At 52.1% G+C, this 15,716-nt stretch overlaps 2 protein-coding genes across 7 annotated transcripts; one reads left to right on the top strand and one right to left on the bottom strand.

Annotated features, from left to right (window-relative positions):
• The first annotated feature begins 1,444 nt into the window (after positions 1-1,444).
• HSP90AB1 (heat shock protein 90 alpha family class B member 1) lies at positions 1,445-9,566 on the top strand. 4 transcript variants are annotated; one of them, XM_065885021.1, is made up of 12 exons: positions 1,445-1,514; positions 5,181-5,327; positions 5,656-5,862; positions 5,965-6,124; positions 6,273-6,406; positions 6,512-6,820; positions 7,239-7,404; positions 7,615-7,805; positions 7,919-8,066; positions 8,188-8,456; positions 8,743-9,076; positions 9,187-9,566. In XM_065885021.1, the coding sequence occupies exons 2-12, from the start codon at positions 5,181-5,183 to the stop codon at positions 9,294-9,296; spliced, it is 2,175 nt and encodes a 724-aa protein (XP_065741093.1). In that variant the 5' UTR covers positions 1,445-1,514; the 3' UTR covers positions 9,297-9,566. The 4 variants fall into 4 exon arrangements, with proteins under 4 accessions (XP_065741093.1, XP_065741092.1, XP_065741094.1 ...); XM_065885020.1 differs by lacking the exon at positions 1,445-1,514 and adding an exon at positions 3,582-3,822; XM_065885022.1 differs by lacking the exon at positions 1,445-1,514 and having other exon boundaries at positions 5,656-5,866; positions 5,975-6,124.
• Positions 9,567-12,280: 2,714 nt separating this feature from the next.
• SLC35B2 (solute carrier family 35 member B2) lies at positions 12,281-15,288 on the bottom strand. 3 transcript variants are annotated; one of them, XM_065885734.1, is made up of 4 exons: positions 15,278-15,288; positions 14,615-14,776; positions 14,261-14,411; positions 12,281-13,219 (listed from the first exon to the last, which is right to left on the bottom strand). In XM_065885734.1, the coding sequence occupies exons 1-4, from the start codon at positions 15,286-15,288 to the stop codon at positions 12,281-12,283; spliced, it is 1,263 nt and encodes a 420-aa protein (XP_065741806.1). The 3 variants fall into 3 exon arrangements, with proteins under 3 accessions (XP_065741806.1, XP_065741805.1, XP_065741807.1); XM_065885733.1 differs by having other exon boundaries at positions 14,261-14,415; positions 14,583-14,776; XM_065885735.1 differs by lacking the exons at positions 14,261-14,411; positions 15,278-15,288 and having other exon boundaries at positions 14,583-14,651.
• Positions 15,289-15,716: the final 428 nt, after the last annotated feature.

A 15,716-nucleotide genomic window follows, 5' to 3' on the forward strand; every position in this document is an offset into this window, starting at 1 on the left:
CTGACAGACGAATTAAAAATTAGTAAGGTAGCCTACCAAGTTGTGGGATCGATACACAACCATCGTTTTTCAAACTCTCCAGGAAACAGAAAATGAAGGCACATTTCCACGTGCCACTGCATCAAAAAATAACATGCTAACAATCAAATGAGTGAAAGTGGTGCAAAGAGACATGTCCCTGCAGAACATGGAAACTGAGGCAAAGAGATGGAGCCCTGGTTGGCCATGCAGACCTGCTCAGCTGCCCAACATATCTGAACATCAGGTCTGTTGGCCCAGGAGGATGTCAGCTCAGGAATTCAGAGATGTAAGCCTGGTGGAACTGGGAAGACCAGAACTGACAGGGCACGCCTGGCAGGCGCTGAGCTTGGAAGGCTGCTGGTTCTGGAGGTTAAGGAGCCAGAGCTACTTCCCATGCTTAAATAGGCCCTGACGTCCTGATGCCTCCGGTTGCTTGATTCATCCATGGCCCCTTATCTAAGCTCCCCTCAGTGGCCCCTGTGACCTCTTTGAAAGGCCAGTGGTGCTTCCTAACTAGGAGAAGTCCCAGTCCGAGCGGCAGCCGGAGGCCTCTGCCCAGGCTGAGTCTGTGCTCCCTCCGAGGCCCTACTTAGCTTTAGCTAGATCAGGGGTCTGCAAAGCTTTTCTGTAAAAGGTGAGGGGGGTAAATATTTTAGACTTTGCAAGCTATATGGTCTCTGTCACAACTATCAACTCCCTCATTACAGTGTGAAACTAGCCAAAGACAACGTGTAAACAAATAAGTAGAGCTTGTTTCAGTAAAACTTTATGGACATAAATTCAAATTTCCTATACTTTTCACATGCCAAAATATTATCTTCCCTTTGATGTTTTTTCAACCATTAAACAATGTAAAAACCATTCTTATCCACAGGCCATACAAAAACAAGTGATAAGCCCACCAACTGCAGGCCATAGTTTATCAGTCCTTGCTTCACCTGGCTGCCCTCCAAACAGCAGAAGGTTGGGCTGGGTCTTTGAGGCCTGGTCGGGAATAAAGGGTATCTCGGGAACATCAAGGGTTGCAAATGCTGCTAGGAATAGGCTTCTGGGGATTCAGGGGGCGGTTAAGTCATCTTTAATATCCTTCAGTGGCTTCCCTGACCCTAAGTTAAGGTCATGGCATTGTGGCCCTCTGTGACCTAATCCCTGCCTGCAGGGTCACTTTCAGTGACTCCTGCCTCCCTTGAGGGGTCCTGGGCTGTGGTCCTTCTGGCAGGGCTGTGCCTTTCCCATGCTTTCCCTTTGCTGGGGAGTAGACCTGTGCCACGTAGCCCTGAGCCTGCCCCCTTACCCAGGCTGAGCTGGGAAACTGAGGCTTCTCCCTTGCTGCCAGCTGCTCTGATTCGCACTTGGTCTGCTGCAGCTCCCCCTAGTGGGCTAAGGGCTCCTTGTCCTGTTTATGCATCCCTGTATCCTCAGACAAGGCTCACAGGGGATTAGTGAGTGTCAATGAGCTGGAGAAGTCATCCTGAAGATTTCTGGAAGAGAAAGCAGAATTTCTGTGCTGGTGCGAGATTTGAGATTTTCCCATTAGGAAACCCCCGAGGAATCTCTGATCCTGACACTGGTCCACAGGAGTGATTCTTGCTCTGCTTTGGGCTTGAGTCCTGGGAGAAGAAACAGCATTCCCACTCCATTTCTGGATCAGGGAGCAAGGGAGTTAGCGGAGCAAAGGCTCTGAGCTGACCCATCCTGGGGTACTCACTGAAGCCTTCCTCGCCCAGTTTCTAGAATGTGCAGATTCACTCCCACCTCTTCAAAGGACTGTGAGATGTTGTGAATCCTCTTTGTGAACCAGGGAGCAGGTGTTTAATTAACTAGCCCCCTTCTGCCCAGGGGGAGGGAGGGTGTGATGGGGGGTGACGCTCCTGGTTTGAGGTTTCCATCAGGAACACAGCATCCGGGGGGCCTCCTAGCAGCAGCACCACGGCCCTTCCCCCACTCACTGACTCCTCCCAGACCATAAAGAAGGGGAGTGGAAGTGTAAGGAGAGATGAAATTGAGGTAGTGATGGCAGGGTTGATGAGGTCTGGAGTGTGGGACGAGGAAAAAGAAAGCAAGGGTCCTTTGTTCCTTGAAACTGAACACATAAACGAAGAAGATACGAAAGAATAAGACTGGGCACCAGGGCTGCTGAGGGAGGTCCGCGGGTGGTAGTGGGGGAAGCCCTCCACAGCAAGCCAGGGGCCGACAAAGTGGGCCACGAAGGGAGTTGCTGGACATCCACAAGGTCACAGCGTAGGGGGTGGCCATTCTCTCCTGGAGGGTCTGTGGGTCCAGTAGGCTTCCAAGATGAGGCCTTGGAAAGGCAAGGACAGCTCACCAGCCGGAGGAAACGCAAAAGGGGCAGAGCCAGAAGAGGCACGGCGTCCCGCATCTCGCTGGGCAGGCCCGTGGCTTGGAGCTTCCGGCGCCACCGCTGAAGGGGAACGACGTGGTTCCAACCGCCTGGAGCGGGCTACACTCTGGCCAGAGTCTTCATGCTGCCTCCAAGAACTTCTGCCACCCTGCAGAGGGGTCCTTGGAGACCAGACCCTCCCCAGATCTAAGCAGCTGCAGAAAGAGAGAAGAGTGGGGGAAAAAAAAAGAAAAAAAGAAACCAGACTGAGAACTCGATGTGCATGTCTCTGCGCTCCACACCTGTGGGAGGCTGCATTAGCTGGGGAGGGTCCATCGCGTAGCGACCCCGTCCCCAGTTTCCGCTCTCTGAAGGCGGCGCCCTTAGAGCTGCCCCAACAGCCCGTGTGATTGATGGGGTAGAAGTGGGGTCAATCCCAACCCCAGACGCAGTGCTGGACTAGCTGGGCCTGGCAGGTGGGGTAAAGGGTGCCCCCTGCAGTTTCCTACAGTAAACGGGATTAGTGCAGCCCACTTCAACCCCAGGATCCTAGCAGAACGGTCGCGGGGCGGAGCCGCCGCAGAGGCACAGCCCAGGCCGCAGAGGGAGGGGCGGAGCCTCGAGGGAAGGGGGCGGGGCGGGACCGCCTAGGCGGGCCTGGAACCTGCTGGAAGCATCGCAGTACCGCCGCCGTGGCTCCTTCCGCCGCATGCAGGCAAAGAGTCCCCCGCCAGCCGGAGCCGGCAACCTTCCAGCAGCCGGAGCCACGCCCCGCGGCGAAACGCTGGCCCTGCCCCCGGGAGGGCCGGGATTCCCCGGGCTGCCCGGGATTCCCCGGGCTGCCCAGAGTTGGGCTTCCGATTCCGCACCGCCCGCGGAAAAGACCCCCTTCCCCTTATCGGGCTGTTGGAATGTGTAGCGAAGATTCTAAAGGGAGATCGAGCCTGGGAGCGTAGGTGGGAGTGGTTGGCCACTTTTTAGGCGTCCTTCGAGGCCGGGACTCTTGGGTGTGGAGACGCCTGCACTACAGCTTTCTACGGAGGTCAGTGGGGATCCTCGCCCCTGATCCGCCGCTTACGTCATGAGAGCATTCCCAACATCTATTTTTGATGGTGTCCTGTCTTGGAAGCGCAGAGACAGGGCTATGAAAACGAGTAAATACGTGCGCTCCCCGTGCAGACTGAGGCCGGCTGCTCCCGTTCTTCACCGCCCCCTCCCCTATTTTGGACCATGACGTCAAGGTGGGCGGGCGGCGGCAGGTGCGGTGCTGACAGGCATCCTCCTTTAAGGCGGAGGGATCCGGGGGCGGGCAGCTAGGCTGTGCTTCGTCTTATATAAGGCGACTGGGGGCGCACAGCCGTTCTCTTGAGTCACCCCCGTGCGCCCTTGTTGCGGCGAGTGCAGTTGAGGCGGTCCTTGCCCGCTCAGCTCTCTAGTGTCTGCGATTCTTATTCTTTAAGGTAAGGCTGCAATCTTCGGGCTTTTCAGGTTAGATTGGTCTTCCGAGTTGTTTTCGTCTCTCGTGTCCTTTCCGACTCCCACATTTTGTTGTGTTGGGGCGGCTTTTGGGATAACGCTCCTATTTTTTGTTGAGGGTGGGAGGGAGCTCTTGAGTTCAGCCTCTTTTCTGTGTTGGTGGCGGGGCTGCTTCTAGGCAGGTATTAGCTGTGGGCGAGGTGGGCCGTGGAGTGGGTCTGGGCTAGTGGGCAGCTGCACGTGGTGGCCGCGCCGGCCCGGGACGCTGCCATGTTTGCCTCTCCACTTCCGGACGCGGCTACGGGGCGCCGGAGGGTCCCCAAGGGTTGTGGGTGTGCGCGCTCGGTGTGACTCAGCACAGCCCGGTCCTGATAAGGTTTTGCCATCTTTTCTATTAGACGCGGTTTTTAAGTGTTTTCGGGTGCTTTCCGGGCGGGTCTGCGGCGAGAGATGTTTTCCGTCGCCTCTGGCCTGCGGTCTTGGTGCAGAAGGAGGAACGGGAGAGGAGAGGGGGCAGGCTCTGGGATTCATGGGTTTATTCCTCCCCCGCCCCTTCTCGAGCCGAGATTGTTCTGGAAGCTTCTGGAGCCCAGTGCCCCGCCCTGGTGCCCGGATGCTGGGGCGAAGGGAGGCTGCGCGGTGGCGCCCCCTTCCCGCGTGGTCCTGGCCGACGCATGTCCGGCAAGGACTAGAGTCGCCCCAGCCGATTACGGCCACCATCTTAGTTGTGTTTGCTTTGGACCTGCATTTCACTTGCGTGTGCTCAGGGGTCACGGAGGAGCTTTTACTTTATCGGTTCTTTGTCTTAATAGCCACCCTGGGTGGGCATCCCACCGATCTCTCGAGTTAGCTTTCCCTACCACGTGAGGCAGTAATCCCACATCTGCTTGGAGATGCCTCATGGGAGAGCAGTTTCAAGTCATTGCCCTTTAACGTAAAACTAGTCATGTTGGAGGTCTCCGCACCCAAAATGGTAGAACTGTAGGGATTTGCATATTTAAGTGTGTGTGTGAATTAACCGGGGTTATTACTTGCATTCGAGATACCTGGGTTAGGGGCGATACTCTGCATGCCTAACAAATTACCAGGTGATGCTGATCTAGGGATCATTTTAACAGTGGTTTGGTTCCAAAGTACAAGAAACCTTTACACGTTTCATCGAGTGTTAGGCGCACCCCCTCTCCCCATTGTTTTCCGTCTAAGGATGCAGCCTGAAATTTTTACAGGAAAGGATTTTGTCTTGGTACACAGCTCAGAAGAGTTTGAATTGAATCTCTTAATGTTTTTATTGTAACCGGGGTGAACTCTAGTAGTCATAAATTCTTGAGTTTTCTTATTTTAGATGCCTGAGGAAGTGCACCATGGAGAGGAGGAGGTGGAGACTTTTGCTTTCCAGGCAGAAATTGCCCAACTCATGTCTCTTATCATCAATACCTTCTACTCCAACAAGGAGATTTTTCTTCGGGAGTTGATCAGTAACGCTTCCGATGTGAGTGCCTTGGGTGTTTTCATTGGCGTTTGTCTTTTGTTTTTCAAGTACTCCACACGCAAAAAAGGAGAAGGGGTGGTTTGGCATTTTGTGGTGTTCATTGTTGAAGGGGATATAAATTTGCTGCAGTTACAAAAAGGTTTGCTTTATTCCATGGTGGGTAGGTGGATAGATGTGGATAGAGACTATAGTTTGATGTGGTGGTCAAACTACAAGTTAAATGGGTAATCAGATTGAGGGTATTTGGGAATAAAAAAAAAAGTTTTCTCTTTTGGGTGAAATGGGCTTTGAGGAAGCAGAATTGTAAAATTGAAATTTGTATTTCCAGGCCTTGGACAAGATTCGTTATGAGAGCCTGACAGATCCTTCCAAATTGGACAGTGGTAAAGAGTTGAAAATTGACATCATCCCCAACCCCCAGGAGCGCACCCTGACTCTGGTAGACACTGGCATTGGCATGACCAAAGCTGATCTTGTAAATAATTTGGGAACCATTGCCAAGTCTGGTACTAAAGCATTTATGGAGGCTCTTCAGGTATGTGGTATTTTAGCTAGGCACACACCATTCGTATTTTTTTGGTGTTTGGTTTGCTGTTTCTTTGAAACTTGCATTCGACTTCCTTAAACTTTTTGGCAGGCTGGTGCAGACATTTCCATGATTGGGCAATTTGGTGTTGGCTTCTATTCTGCCTACCTAGTGGCAGAGAAGGTGGTTGTGATCACAAAGCACAATGATGACGAACAGTATGCCTGGGAGTCTTCTGCTGGGGGTTCCTTCACTGTACGTGCTGACCATGGTAAGTTAGCTTTCCTCTTAAGGTGTCTGGGTGAGAATTCTGGGGAAACAGTAATAAAGATCTTGAGCATTTTATCTGTAAAGCAGTTGTTTTTATAGTTTTGCGTTTAGTTTCATTTTTTATTCCATTTGGATTGATTTTTTTCTAGGTGAGCCCATTGGGCGGGGTACCAAAGTGATTCTCCACCTTAAGGAAGACCAGACAGAGTACTTAGAAGAAAGGCGGGTCAAAGAAGTGGTGAAGAAGCACTCACAGTTCATAGGTTATCCCATCACACTCTATGTAAGTATGGACTGGTAACTCGAGTGAAGATGCTTTAGAGAGTCTAAATGGACCTTTGGTTTTCTGCTTTCTGTATTCTGCATTTATCATCTTTGATACTTCTAGCTGGAGAAGGAACGCGAGAAGGAAATCAGTGATGATGAGGCAGAAGAAGAGAAAGGTGAGAAAGAAGAGGAAGATAAAGATGATGAGGAGAAGCCCAAGATTGAGGATGTGGGCTCAGATGAGGAGGATGATAGCGGCAAAGATAAGAAAAAGAAAACGAAGAAGATCAAGGAGAAATATATTGATCAGGAAGAACTGAACAAGACCAAGCCCATTTGGACCAGAAACCCTGATGACATCACCCAGGAGGAATATGGAGAGTTCTATAAGAGCCTCACCAATGACTGGGAAGATCACTTGGCAGTGAAGGTAAGAAGCCTTCCTTGTTGGCTCGATAGGAGGAGCCGATGATGGGCAAATGCGACTTACCCAACTGGTTGGTAGCTGGGAGCTGTGAATGCCATGGGTTCACTTGCTAATGGACCCTTCCAGGGTCGAGAAATGACATTTCTCCCAGTTACCTCACTTGTTCTGTGGCAGCTTTACCCATCCGGGGTCCTGGTTTGACGATTTCCTCATTGACCCAGGGATTATACACAGCTTGTACCATGTTGGGTTCATTTAGGGCGTTAGAGCTTAAATTTTCTCAACAGTTGCCTTAGCGTCCACTCTATTCCTGGTGCTTAGGGGGAAGATTTTAGTTCCAAATATTGGATAATTTGGGGTTGGGACAAAAAGCCACCGTTATTTTGAAATACACAGTTGTATTATCTTGGATTTCTTTCAGCACTTCTCTGTAGAAGGTCAGTTGGAATTCAGAGCATTGCTGTTCATCCCCCGTCGGGCTCCTTTCGACCTCTTTGAGAACAAAAAGAAGAAGAACAACATTAAACTCTATGTCCGCCGTGTGTTTATCATGGACAGCTGTGATGAATTAATACCAGAATATCTCAGTGAGTATCTTTTTGGCCTAATGCACTTGCGTTCAGCATTCTCAAGGGGACTGAAGTCTTTATCTTAGATTAAGGATCCTCTGCAACGTAACATGTGAAGGTTCAGTGAGAAAATTGGTCCTGTTGAATCTAGATAACCCTGTGTATATACCTTTATCTTTCTTCTCTCCACTCCCCTTTTTTAAACTGAGCTTACGTACTTGATTTCAGACTTCATCCGTGGTGTGGTTGACTCTGAAGACCTTCCCCTGAACATCTCCCGAGAAATGCTCCAGCAGAGCAAAATCTTGAAGGTCATTCGCAAAAACATTGTTAAGAAGTGCCTTGAGCTCTTCTCGGAGCTGGCAGAAGACAAGGAGAACTACAAGAAATTCTATGAGGCGTTCTCTAAAAATCTAAAGGTAAAGAGGCAGCGAGTACTTTTTTACTTAATAATTATGAGGGATTATTTTTTACCCACATAGAGGATAAATTATTTCTTAGCAAGATTGTATTTTTCTTCCCACCCTTAAAGCTTGGAATCCATGAGGACTCCACTAACCGGCGACGCCTTTCTGAGCTGCTGCGCTACCATACCTCCCAGTCTGGAGATGAGATGACTTCTCTCTCAGAATACGTGTCTCGCATGAAGGAGACCCAGAAGTCCATCTATTACATCACTGGTGCGTTGGAGTCTGCATCTGATCAATGATCAAAGCCTCTCCTTAGAGGTGTGGGGAGAAGGGGAGGGCACTCAAGGATACCTGGGAGCTGGCCCTTGAGTCACACTAAGTAATCCTACAGGTGAGAGCAAAGAGCAGGTTGCCAACTCTGCATTTGTGGAGCGAGTGCGGAAGCGGGGCTTCGAGGTGGTGTACATGACGGAGCCGATAGATGAGTACTGTGTGCAACAGCTCAAGGAGTTTGATGGGAAGAGTCTGGTCTCAGTTACCAAGGAGGGCTTGGAGCTGCCTGAGGATGAGGAGGAGAAGAAGAAGATGGAGGAGAGCAAGGCTAAGTTTGAGAACCTCTGCAAACTCATGAAAGAGATCTTGGATAAGAAGGTGGAGAAGGTAAGCAACTCTGGAACTAAGTTACTTGTAACAGATGCCTTCAGGGCTATTTCCGTCAGTCTCTGGTTGCTATACAATTAGTGGTTTGGGGCAGCATAATTTGTTTAGCGCCAATCCTACCCTTTGTTTTCTTGACCAGGCAGATTTTTTAAGGTTGCTGTTTCTATTAAACTTACCAAAGATGAGGTATTTTTTTCCCCCAAGAACAGAACTTTTAAGTATCACGTTTGCCTCAAGGTAGCAATTTGATTTAATATGAACCCAAGGTTTTTGTGACTGTCCACAGGTGACAATCTCCAATAGGCTTGTGTCTTCACCCTGTTGCATTGTGACAAGCACCTATGGCTGGACTGCCAACATGGAGCGCATCATGAAAGCCCAGGCACTTCGGGACAACTCGACCATGGGCTACATGATGGCCAAAAAGCACCTGGAGATCAATCCTGACCACCCCATTGTGGAGACCCTGCGGCAGAAGGCAGAGGCAGACAAGAATGACAAGGCTGTTAAGGACCTGGTGGTGCTGCTGTTCGAGACTGCACTGCTCTCTTCCGGCTTCTCGCTTGAGGATCCCCAGACCCACTCCAACCGCATCTACCGCATGATCAAGCTAGGCTTGGGTGAGTACTCTTGTCCTCTTGAGTGTGGCAAGGAGATGAGGAACTGGTCTGCTGGGCAGATCGGACTGCTTTTTGGGTTAGATCTCAAGTGGCATTCTTCCTACTTTTAGGCATTGATGAAGATGAAGTGACAGCAGAGGAGCCCAGTACTGCTGTTCCTGATGAGATCCCCCCCCTTGAGGGCGATGAGGATGCCTCTCGCATGGAAGAAGTAGATTAGGAATTTCTACCTGCAGACTTTGTTCTCTCTGTATAGTGTCCCCATGGCTCCCCCAGCAGCAGCCCCAGTGGCCTTGGCCCACTTGGTTCTTTCTGCTGATGTCTAGTGGTTTTATTTCTGTTCTTCTGTCTAAGGCAGGCTGTAAGGGCCTCAAGCCCTATTCCTTTCCACATTTGACATGGGGTTTGAATGTTGTGTATTGTGTTGTTTCTGTTTGTTTTGTTCTGAAATTAAAGTATGCAAAATAAAGATGATGCAGGTTTTTTATACGCTTCTTTCTCAAATCATGTGGACCCCCCCCCCCCGCCCAAGTAGGTATAATGCTGCCTTTGGAGTTCCCCTAGTTTCCGTTTCCCAAGTCGCCATCATCCTGAGTATAGATAACATGATACATAGTAGGACTCTAAAAGTTTTTAAAAGGTTACTGATAAGTTTAGAAAGTCACACAGATGGGATCTAATGAAACTTGAAACCACAAAACAAAAAGAAAACCTACAGAATGGGAGACAATACTTGCAAATGATGCGACTGACAAGGGCTTAATTTCCAAAATAACAAACAGCTCATACAAGTTAATTTTTTAAAAATCCAGTTAAAAAATGGGCAGAGGACCTAAATAGACATCTCTCTGAAGAAGACATACACATGGCCAATAGGCACATGAAAAGATGTTCAACATAGTTACTGGAGAAATGCAAATCAAAATGATGATGAGGTACCACCTCACATTAAAAAGTAAGCAAATAACAGGACTTCCTGGCAGTCCAGCGATTAAGACTGTGCTTCTACTGCAGTGGGCGCAGGTTCAGGAACTAAGATCCTTGCATGCTGCGTGGTCAAAAAACAAAACCAGGGGCTTCCCTGGTGGCGCAGTGGTTGAGAATCTGCCTGCCAATGCAGGGACACGGGTTCAAGCCCTGGTCTGGGAGGATCCCACGTGCCGCGGAGCAACTAAGCCCGTTCGCCACAACTGCTGAGCCTGCACTCTAGAGCCCACAAGCCACAACGACTGAGCCCGTGTGCCTGGAGCCCGTGCTCCGCAGCAAGAGAGGCCAGGGCAGTGAGAGGCCTGTGACCTGCAACGGGGAGTGGCTCCTGCTCTCTACAGCTGGAGAGGGCCTGTGCACAGCAATGAAGACCCAATGCAGCTGAAAGTAAATAAATAAATTAAAAACAAAACCAAACAAAAAAGTCTGCAAGTAACAAAAGCTTGGAGAGGGTGTGGAGAAAAGGGAACCCTCCTACACTGTTGGTGGGAATGCAGGTTGGTGCAGCCACCGAGGAAAACAGTATGGAGGTTCCTCAGAAAACTAAGAATAGAATTACATATCCCGTAATTCACTCCTGGGCACGTATCCAGACAAAACTAATTCAAATAGATGCACCCCTATGTCTGCAGCAGCACTAACAATAGCCAAGACATGGAAACAAACGTCTGTTGACAGATGATAAGATGTGGTGCATATATACAAGGGAATACTACTCAGCCATAAAAAAATGAAATCATGCCATTTGCAGCAACAGGGATGCAATTAGAGATTACCATGCTAAGTAAAAGAAATACCATATGATAATCACATGTGGAATGTAAAATATGACACAAATGAACCTCTGAATCAAATCAAGCAGAGAACAGACCGGTGGTTGCCAAGGGGGATGAGGAAGGCATGGAATGGGAGGTTGGGGTTAGCAGATGGAAGCTTTTATATGAACAAGAATGGATGAACAAGGCCCTACTGTATAGTGCACAATTCAGTATCTTATGATAAACCATAATGGAAAACAGTACTTTAAAAAAATGTAACAATCACTTTCCTGTACAGCAGAAATTAACTGTAAATCAACTACATTTCAATTTTAAAAAACACTGATTAAAAGAAAAAAAAACTGAAGGTATAAATGGTATCTTTGAACTACCATATAACACTTTAAATAAAGTCCCTTTCCTAAAGCACATAGAGGGTCTTCCACTCAAAGTTTTTTGACTTTACTGTGCTGATACAAAAGCACACACATGCAGTAGGAACTACTTTTGATTGATCTTTTCCTGGACTGACAGTATGAGGTACCTTCGCTGGTGTGGCTGGGTGCTGAGCTGCAGTTCCCAGCCACCACCTGGCCACAAACAAGTGGTCGATGTAACCACCACTGTCTTTTCGTTTCCAGTATTAAACAAGTTAAATGAGATATTTGACACCTGTTAAACAGCAACTGTAGGATGTTTTGAGCTGATGGAAGTTTTAGGTAGGGTAAGCTATGTCAGGTGTGTTAAACACATTTTCAGCTTCTCATGGGTTTACTGGACATAGCCCATCTGAAGTTGAAAGTCTGTACTTCAGTCAACCAAAACACAGGACCGAGCCTGCTGCAGCAATTTAATTTAATAAAATAAAATTATAAGAGCAAAAGTTACATTTCCAAAGTACCAAAACCTGCAACTGGCTCATGGAGCAGAGCCTAGGGATCCAGGAGCAGAGGGCGGGGGTGGTGCTGGGCGGGACTCCCCACACCCTCCCGCAGCACAGCACTGTCTTTCACTTACTCTCCTGGGAAAGCAGCATTTGGAGCCTACAACACTTGTGCTTCTCTCGCCAGAGTAAGAAACGCAGGTCTCTCGGAGTCTGAAAGGGTGGGTATTCAAGGTAGAGGACAAGCACAGGTGAGGTGTTGGCAGAGCCTACAGGGCAAGACTTCAGGGAATTGGAGGGAGGGGCTTTGGAAGGTGCCTCTGCCTTCTCAATACTGCCCCCTGCCCCTTCCCACTGTCATTGCCACCCTGGGAAGAATCCTGCCCACTAGAGGATGGGGGACTTAAGGCAAAGGGGAAGGCTGCCTCCTGGGCTCCCTACCCCCAACTGCAGAGCTGGTCTGTGATACTGAGAAACCTGCATTTTGCCCTAGAGCCTGCCGCCTCCGAGAAATTACAGTAGGACAGGAAAACTGGTACGGTGAGAGGGTCCTATTCACTTCATCGCTCAGGCCCCTCAAACCTTCTGCACAGATGACTCGACTGGCACGACCTTCTTTCCCCGCTGCTTTAGACGGCCCCGGGCGTAGACTCGGAGCAGGAGGGCAGCAAAGACCACAGCCACCCCCAGGCCCCCCACCACAGTGACAGTGTGGCCGTAGAGAAGGCAGGAGAGGAGGATGGCAAAAGCCTGGCGGAGGGTCATGATGATGGTGAAGACGGCAGCCCCAAACTGCCCAATGGTGTAGAAGATGAAGAGCTGGCCACATGCAGAGCAGATGGACAGCAGCAGGGTGTGGGCGGCAAACTCGCTGTGTCGCCCCATGAAGCGGACGCCCTCCAGGAGAGCCCCCTGCTCTAGCAGGGAGCCCACTGTGAAGAGGCAGGAGAAGAAGTTGACCCCAAACATCATCTGCACCGATGACATCTTATAGGCAAACAGGGCATCCTGCCAGTTGGAGGTGAAGCTGTCGAAGGCAATGTAACCTGCCAACAGGATGAGGCCTGAGAGCGTGGTGGCCGGGGAGCTGTGGGGCTCCGGTCCGCTGGACAGCAGAAACATGCTGACCCCGATGGAGACGAGGCCGGCGGTCAGATATTCCCAGTGCTCATAGCTGCGCCGAGACACCAATTTTCCCATCAGCATAACAGGGATCACCTTGGAGGCCTTGGCCAGCACCTGGGTGGGGAAGCTGACGAACTTGAGAGCTTCATACTGGCACCAGCTGCTGAGCACATTCGACAGGCTGGCAAAGGAGTACCGGTACATGGGTGCCCCATGCCGGGGCTGCTTGCATAAGATGCAGTAGAGGCCAGACACCGTCAGTGCCAGGACGCGGTTCATTAGCACCAGGAACTGTGAGTCCGAGAAGCGCTCACCTGGCAATGTGGCCGTGGCCCCGTAGCTGCGGGTCATCACTCTTTCCTGCAGCACTCCCCACGTCAGATAAGACACCTGGACGGGGAGGGCGGAGGGAGAGGAGATGAACAAGAGAAGGAAAGACACCTGGATGGGGGAGGGCGGAGGGAGAGGAGATGAGCAAGAGAAGGAAAGACACCTGGATGGGGGAGAGCGGAGGGAGAGGAGATAAGCAAGAGAAGGAAAAGGCAGGCCAAAAAGGGCAACAAGCTCCTCCTTCCTCAGGATGATATCGAAAATGATGAGGATGGACAGCATAAATATCGCTAGTAACTAGAAGTTACTTTCCTCTTCTTCTCTCCCAAATCTGGATTCACCTTGCAGGCAATCAAGTGTGTGTGAAACGCCAACAACAAATGCTTTAGGACTGACCAGACCCTGTCTGTCCCCACAGTAGGGATGTTAGAGCCGACTCCATCCCAAGTATTTTCTTCTCTATTTTCAACCAACTGTGGGTGGAAGAGTTCTTTTTTTTTTTTTTTTTTGCAGTACGCGGGCCTCTCACTGCCACGGCCTCTCCCGCTGCAGAGCACAGGCTCCGGACGCGCAGGCCCAGCGGCCATGGCCCACGGGCCCAGCCACTCCGCGGCACGCGGGATCCTCCCGTACCGGGACACGAACCCGCGCCCCCTGCGTCGGCAGGCGGACTCCCAACCACTGCGCCACCAGGGAAGCCCATGGGAGGAAGAGTTCTTAAAGAAGACTGCACACCTGTTAGTTCAACATGGTACACTAGGTGGAACCAGAAGTGCCCACTCCAAAGTGCCATGAGGTCAGCATCTAAGCACCCCTCTCACACGCAGTAGTGGGTAAGGCTGAAACTTTTAACAGTGGGTTTACGGTATATGAGACATCATTACAAGGGGATGGGAGAAATCACAGAGGGTAGAGACAGGAGGACAGAAAAGACAGCGTTTCCTCCAACCACTCCCAAGAAGATGGTGTGCCTCTGGGAGGAGGAGGACACACAACAAACACCAGCAAACTGTTGGGACCGGTGGGGTGAAAGCTCTGGTTCCACAGAGTCCCTGTCCACGGGGACCGACCCAGGAAGAGCCGCAGAGCCTGCCTACTTACCTGGAGCCCCGCAGCACAAAAGAGCAGCTTCAGGGCCTGCCAAGTGGGACTGGTCTCTGCTGGCTCTGCCCGGGGAGCCAGAGGAACCTCATCCGGAGCCTTGGGCTCGTTGCCAAACACACAAGTTTTCACCAGGGGGAAGCAGAGACCCCTGCCTGGAGAAAGCACACAAGGTGAAACCCCAAACTTCTCCCTAGCACCTCATCTCCCCCACAGCTGCCAGCCCGCCCTGCTGGCCTCCCTTCCTCCCGTGCCACGCCACCTCCCCTTTGCACTGCTGGCCAACACTCATAATACAGACTGAGCAAACTTCCCCACACACCTGTCTCCAGGTAGTTCTTCCGCCTGAAGTACTGCACCAGCAGGTAGCCAGGTACCATAAAGCTCGCATAGCCAGCCGCGTTCACCAAAAAGCGGAAGAACCATAGCTGGGTCCATGACTCCAGAGGGCTTTCGGGGTTCTCTCCACCTGCCCCGAGGGAGGGGAGCGCAGCCAGCAGCACCACTGCCCACCACCTGCGGGGACCGCGGGCAGAAGGATCAGGGTCCAGCTCCTCACCCTCTGGGCCCTCCGGAGGGGACGACACTGGAGAAGGGCCCGGAGTTCCTCCCCGCCCCCCTCAGCTGCAGCCCAGCGCGGACAAAGAGCCTCTCTCTCTCTTGGGGTGGCCGGCGCGAGCCAGGCAGGGATCCCTCCATCCCCGAGAGCGGACCCGCCCCTCCGGCCACACAGGTTCTCTCTGTTCCCTCCTGCGCTCCCTGACCCCGCCCTCGGGGCTCGCGGAGACCCAGGGTCCCCCGATTTCTTCGCCCGACACTCCCGGAGCCCCCGAAGAGCACAACGCCACGGCGCCCGCCTCCACCACCACCCCCCCGCCCCCGCGCCGGGTCCGGGCAGCGCTAGGCTGGCCTCCTGCCGGGCATATGAGACCCCACCCGTCCCCCCGCGCTGAGGAGCGGCGGTCACGTGGCGCGGGGCTCGGTCACGTGGGCTCGCCACTCCCCCTAGCCCCCCACCTGGCGTCCATGGTCCCGGCCGCGTGGGGCGGAGCGGGGCCGGGGAATGCGGGTCCCCGGGCCGCGCGCTCCCACCACTCCCGCTGTCGCCTCCAGGAGCAGCAGCCGAGGGACCGACTAGCGGAAATGCCGCGCTCTTCCCGCCTCCCTCCCCGCGGCCGCCCCTCCGCCCCCGGCCGCGACCACGCAGCGCCCCGGGCCGCCGCCGGGCCACAGCGCCCCCTCGCGGCCCGGCGGGAGACGCGGCTCGGCGCGCGGGAGGCAGGCTGCCTCTGTGGGCGGGTGGGGTGGGGTGGGGTGGGGTCGGCGGAGTGGGAGCTCCAGCCCGGTGCCGCCCCTGCTTCGTCATCGCCCTTAGCCCCCACCACCGGCCCGGAGGTGGTGGTGGTGACCACTGCCATCCTAGGAACGGGGACACAGGTTCTGCATCCCAGGCACA

The sequence above is a fragment of the Phocoena phocoena genome, chromosome 10, assembly GCF_963924675.1.
Source record: "Phocoena phocoena chromosome 10, mPhoPho1.1, whole genome shotgun sequence".
Taxonomy (NCBI): Eukaryota; Metazoa; Chordata; class Mammalia; order Artiodactyla; family Phocoenidae; genus Phocoena; species Phocoena phocoena.

What these genes read in the sequence shown, in the direction of transcription:
- HSP90AB1 (XM_065885021.1), top strand. Translation starts at nt 5,181, where the DNA reads ATGCCTGAGGAAGTGCACCATGGAGAGGAGGAGGTGGAGACTTTTGCT. An exon ending in CACTGTACGTGCTGACCATG is followed by an intron (nt 6,125 to 6,272) that starts GTAAGTTAGCTT and finishes ATTTTTTTCTAG; the next exon opens with GTGAGCCCATTGGGCGGGGT. An exon ending in AAGATCACTTGGCAGTGAAG is followed by an intron (nt 6,821 to 7,238) that starts GTAAGAAGCCTT and finishes GATTTCTTTCAG; the next exon opens with CACTTCTCTGTAGAAGGTCA.
- SLC35B2 (XM_065885733.1), bottom strand. An exon ending in GAAGAACTACCTGGAGACAG is followed by an intron (nt 14,416 to 14,582) that starts GTGTGTGGGGAA and finishes TGCTTTCTCCAG; the next exon opens with GCAGGGGTCTCTGCTTCCCC. An exon ending in TTTGTGCTGCGGGGCTCCAG is followed by an intron (nt 13,220 to 14,260) that starts GTAAGTAGGCAG and finishes CTCCCCGTCCAG; the next exon opens with GTGTCTTATCTGACGTGGGG.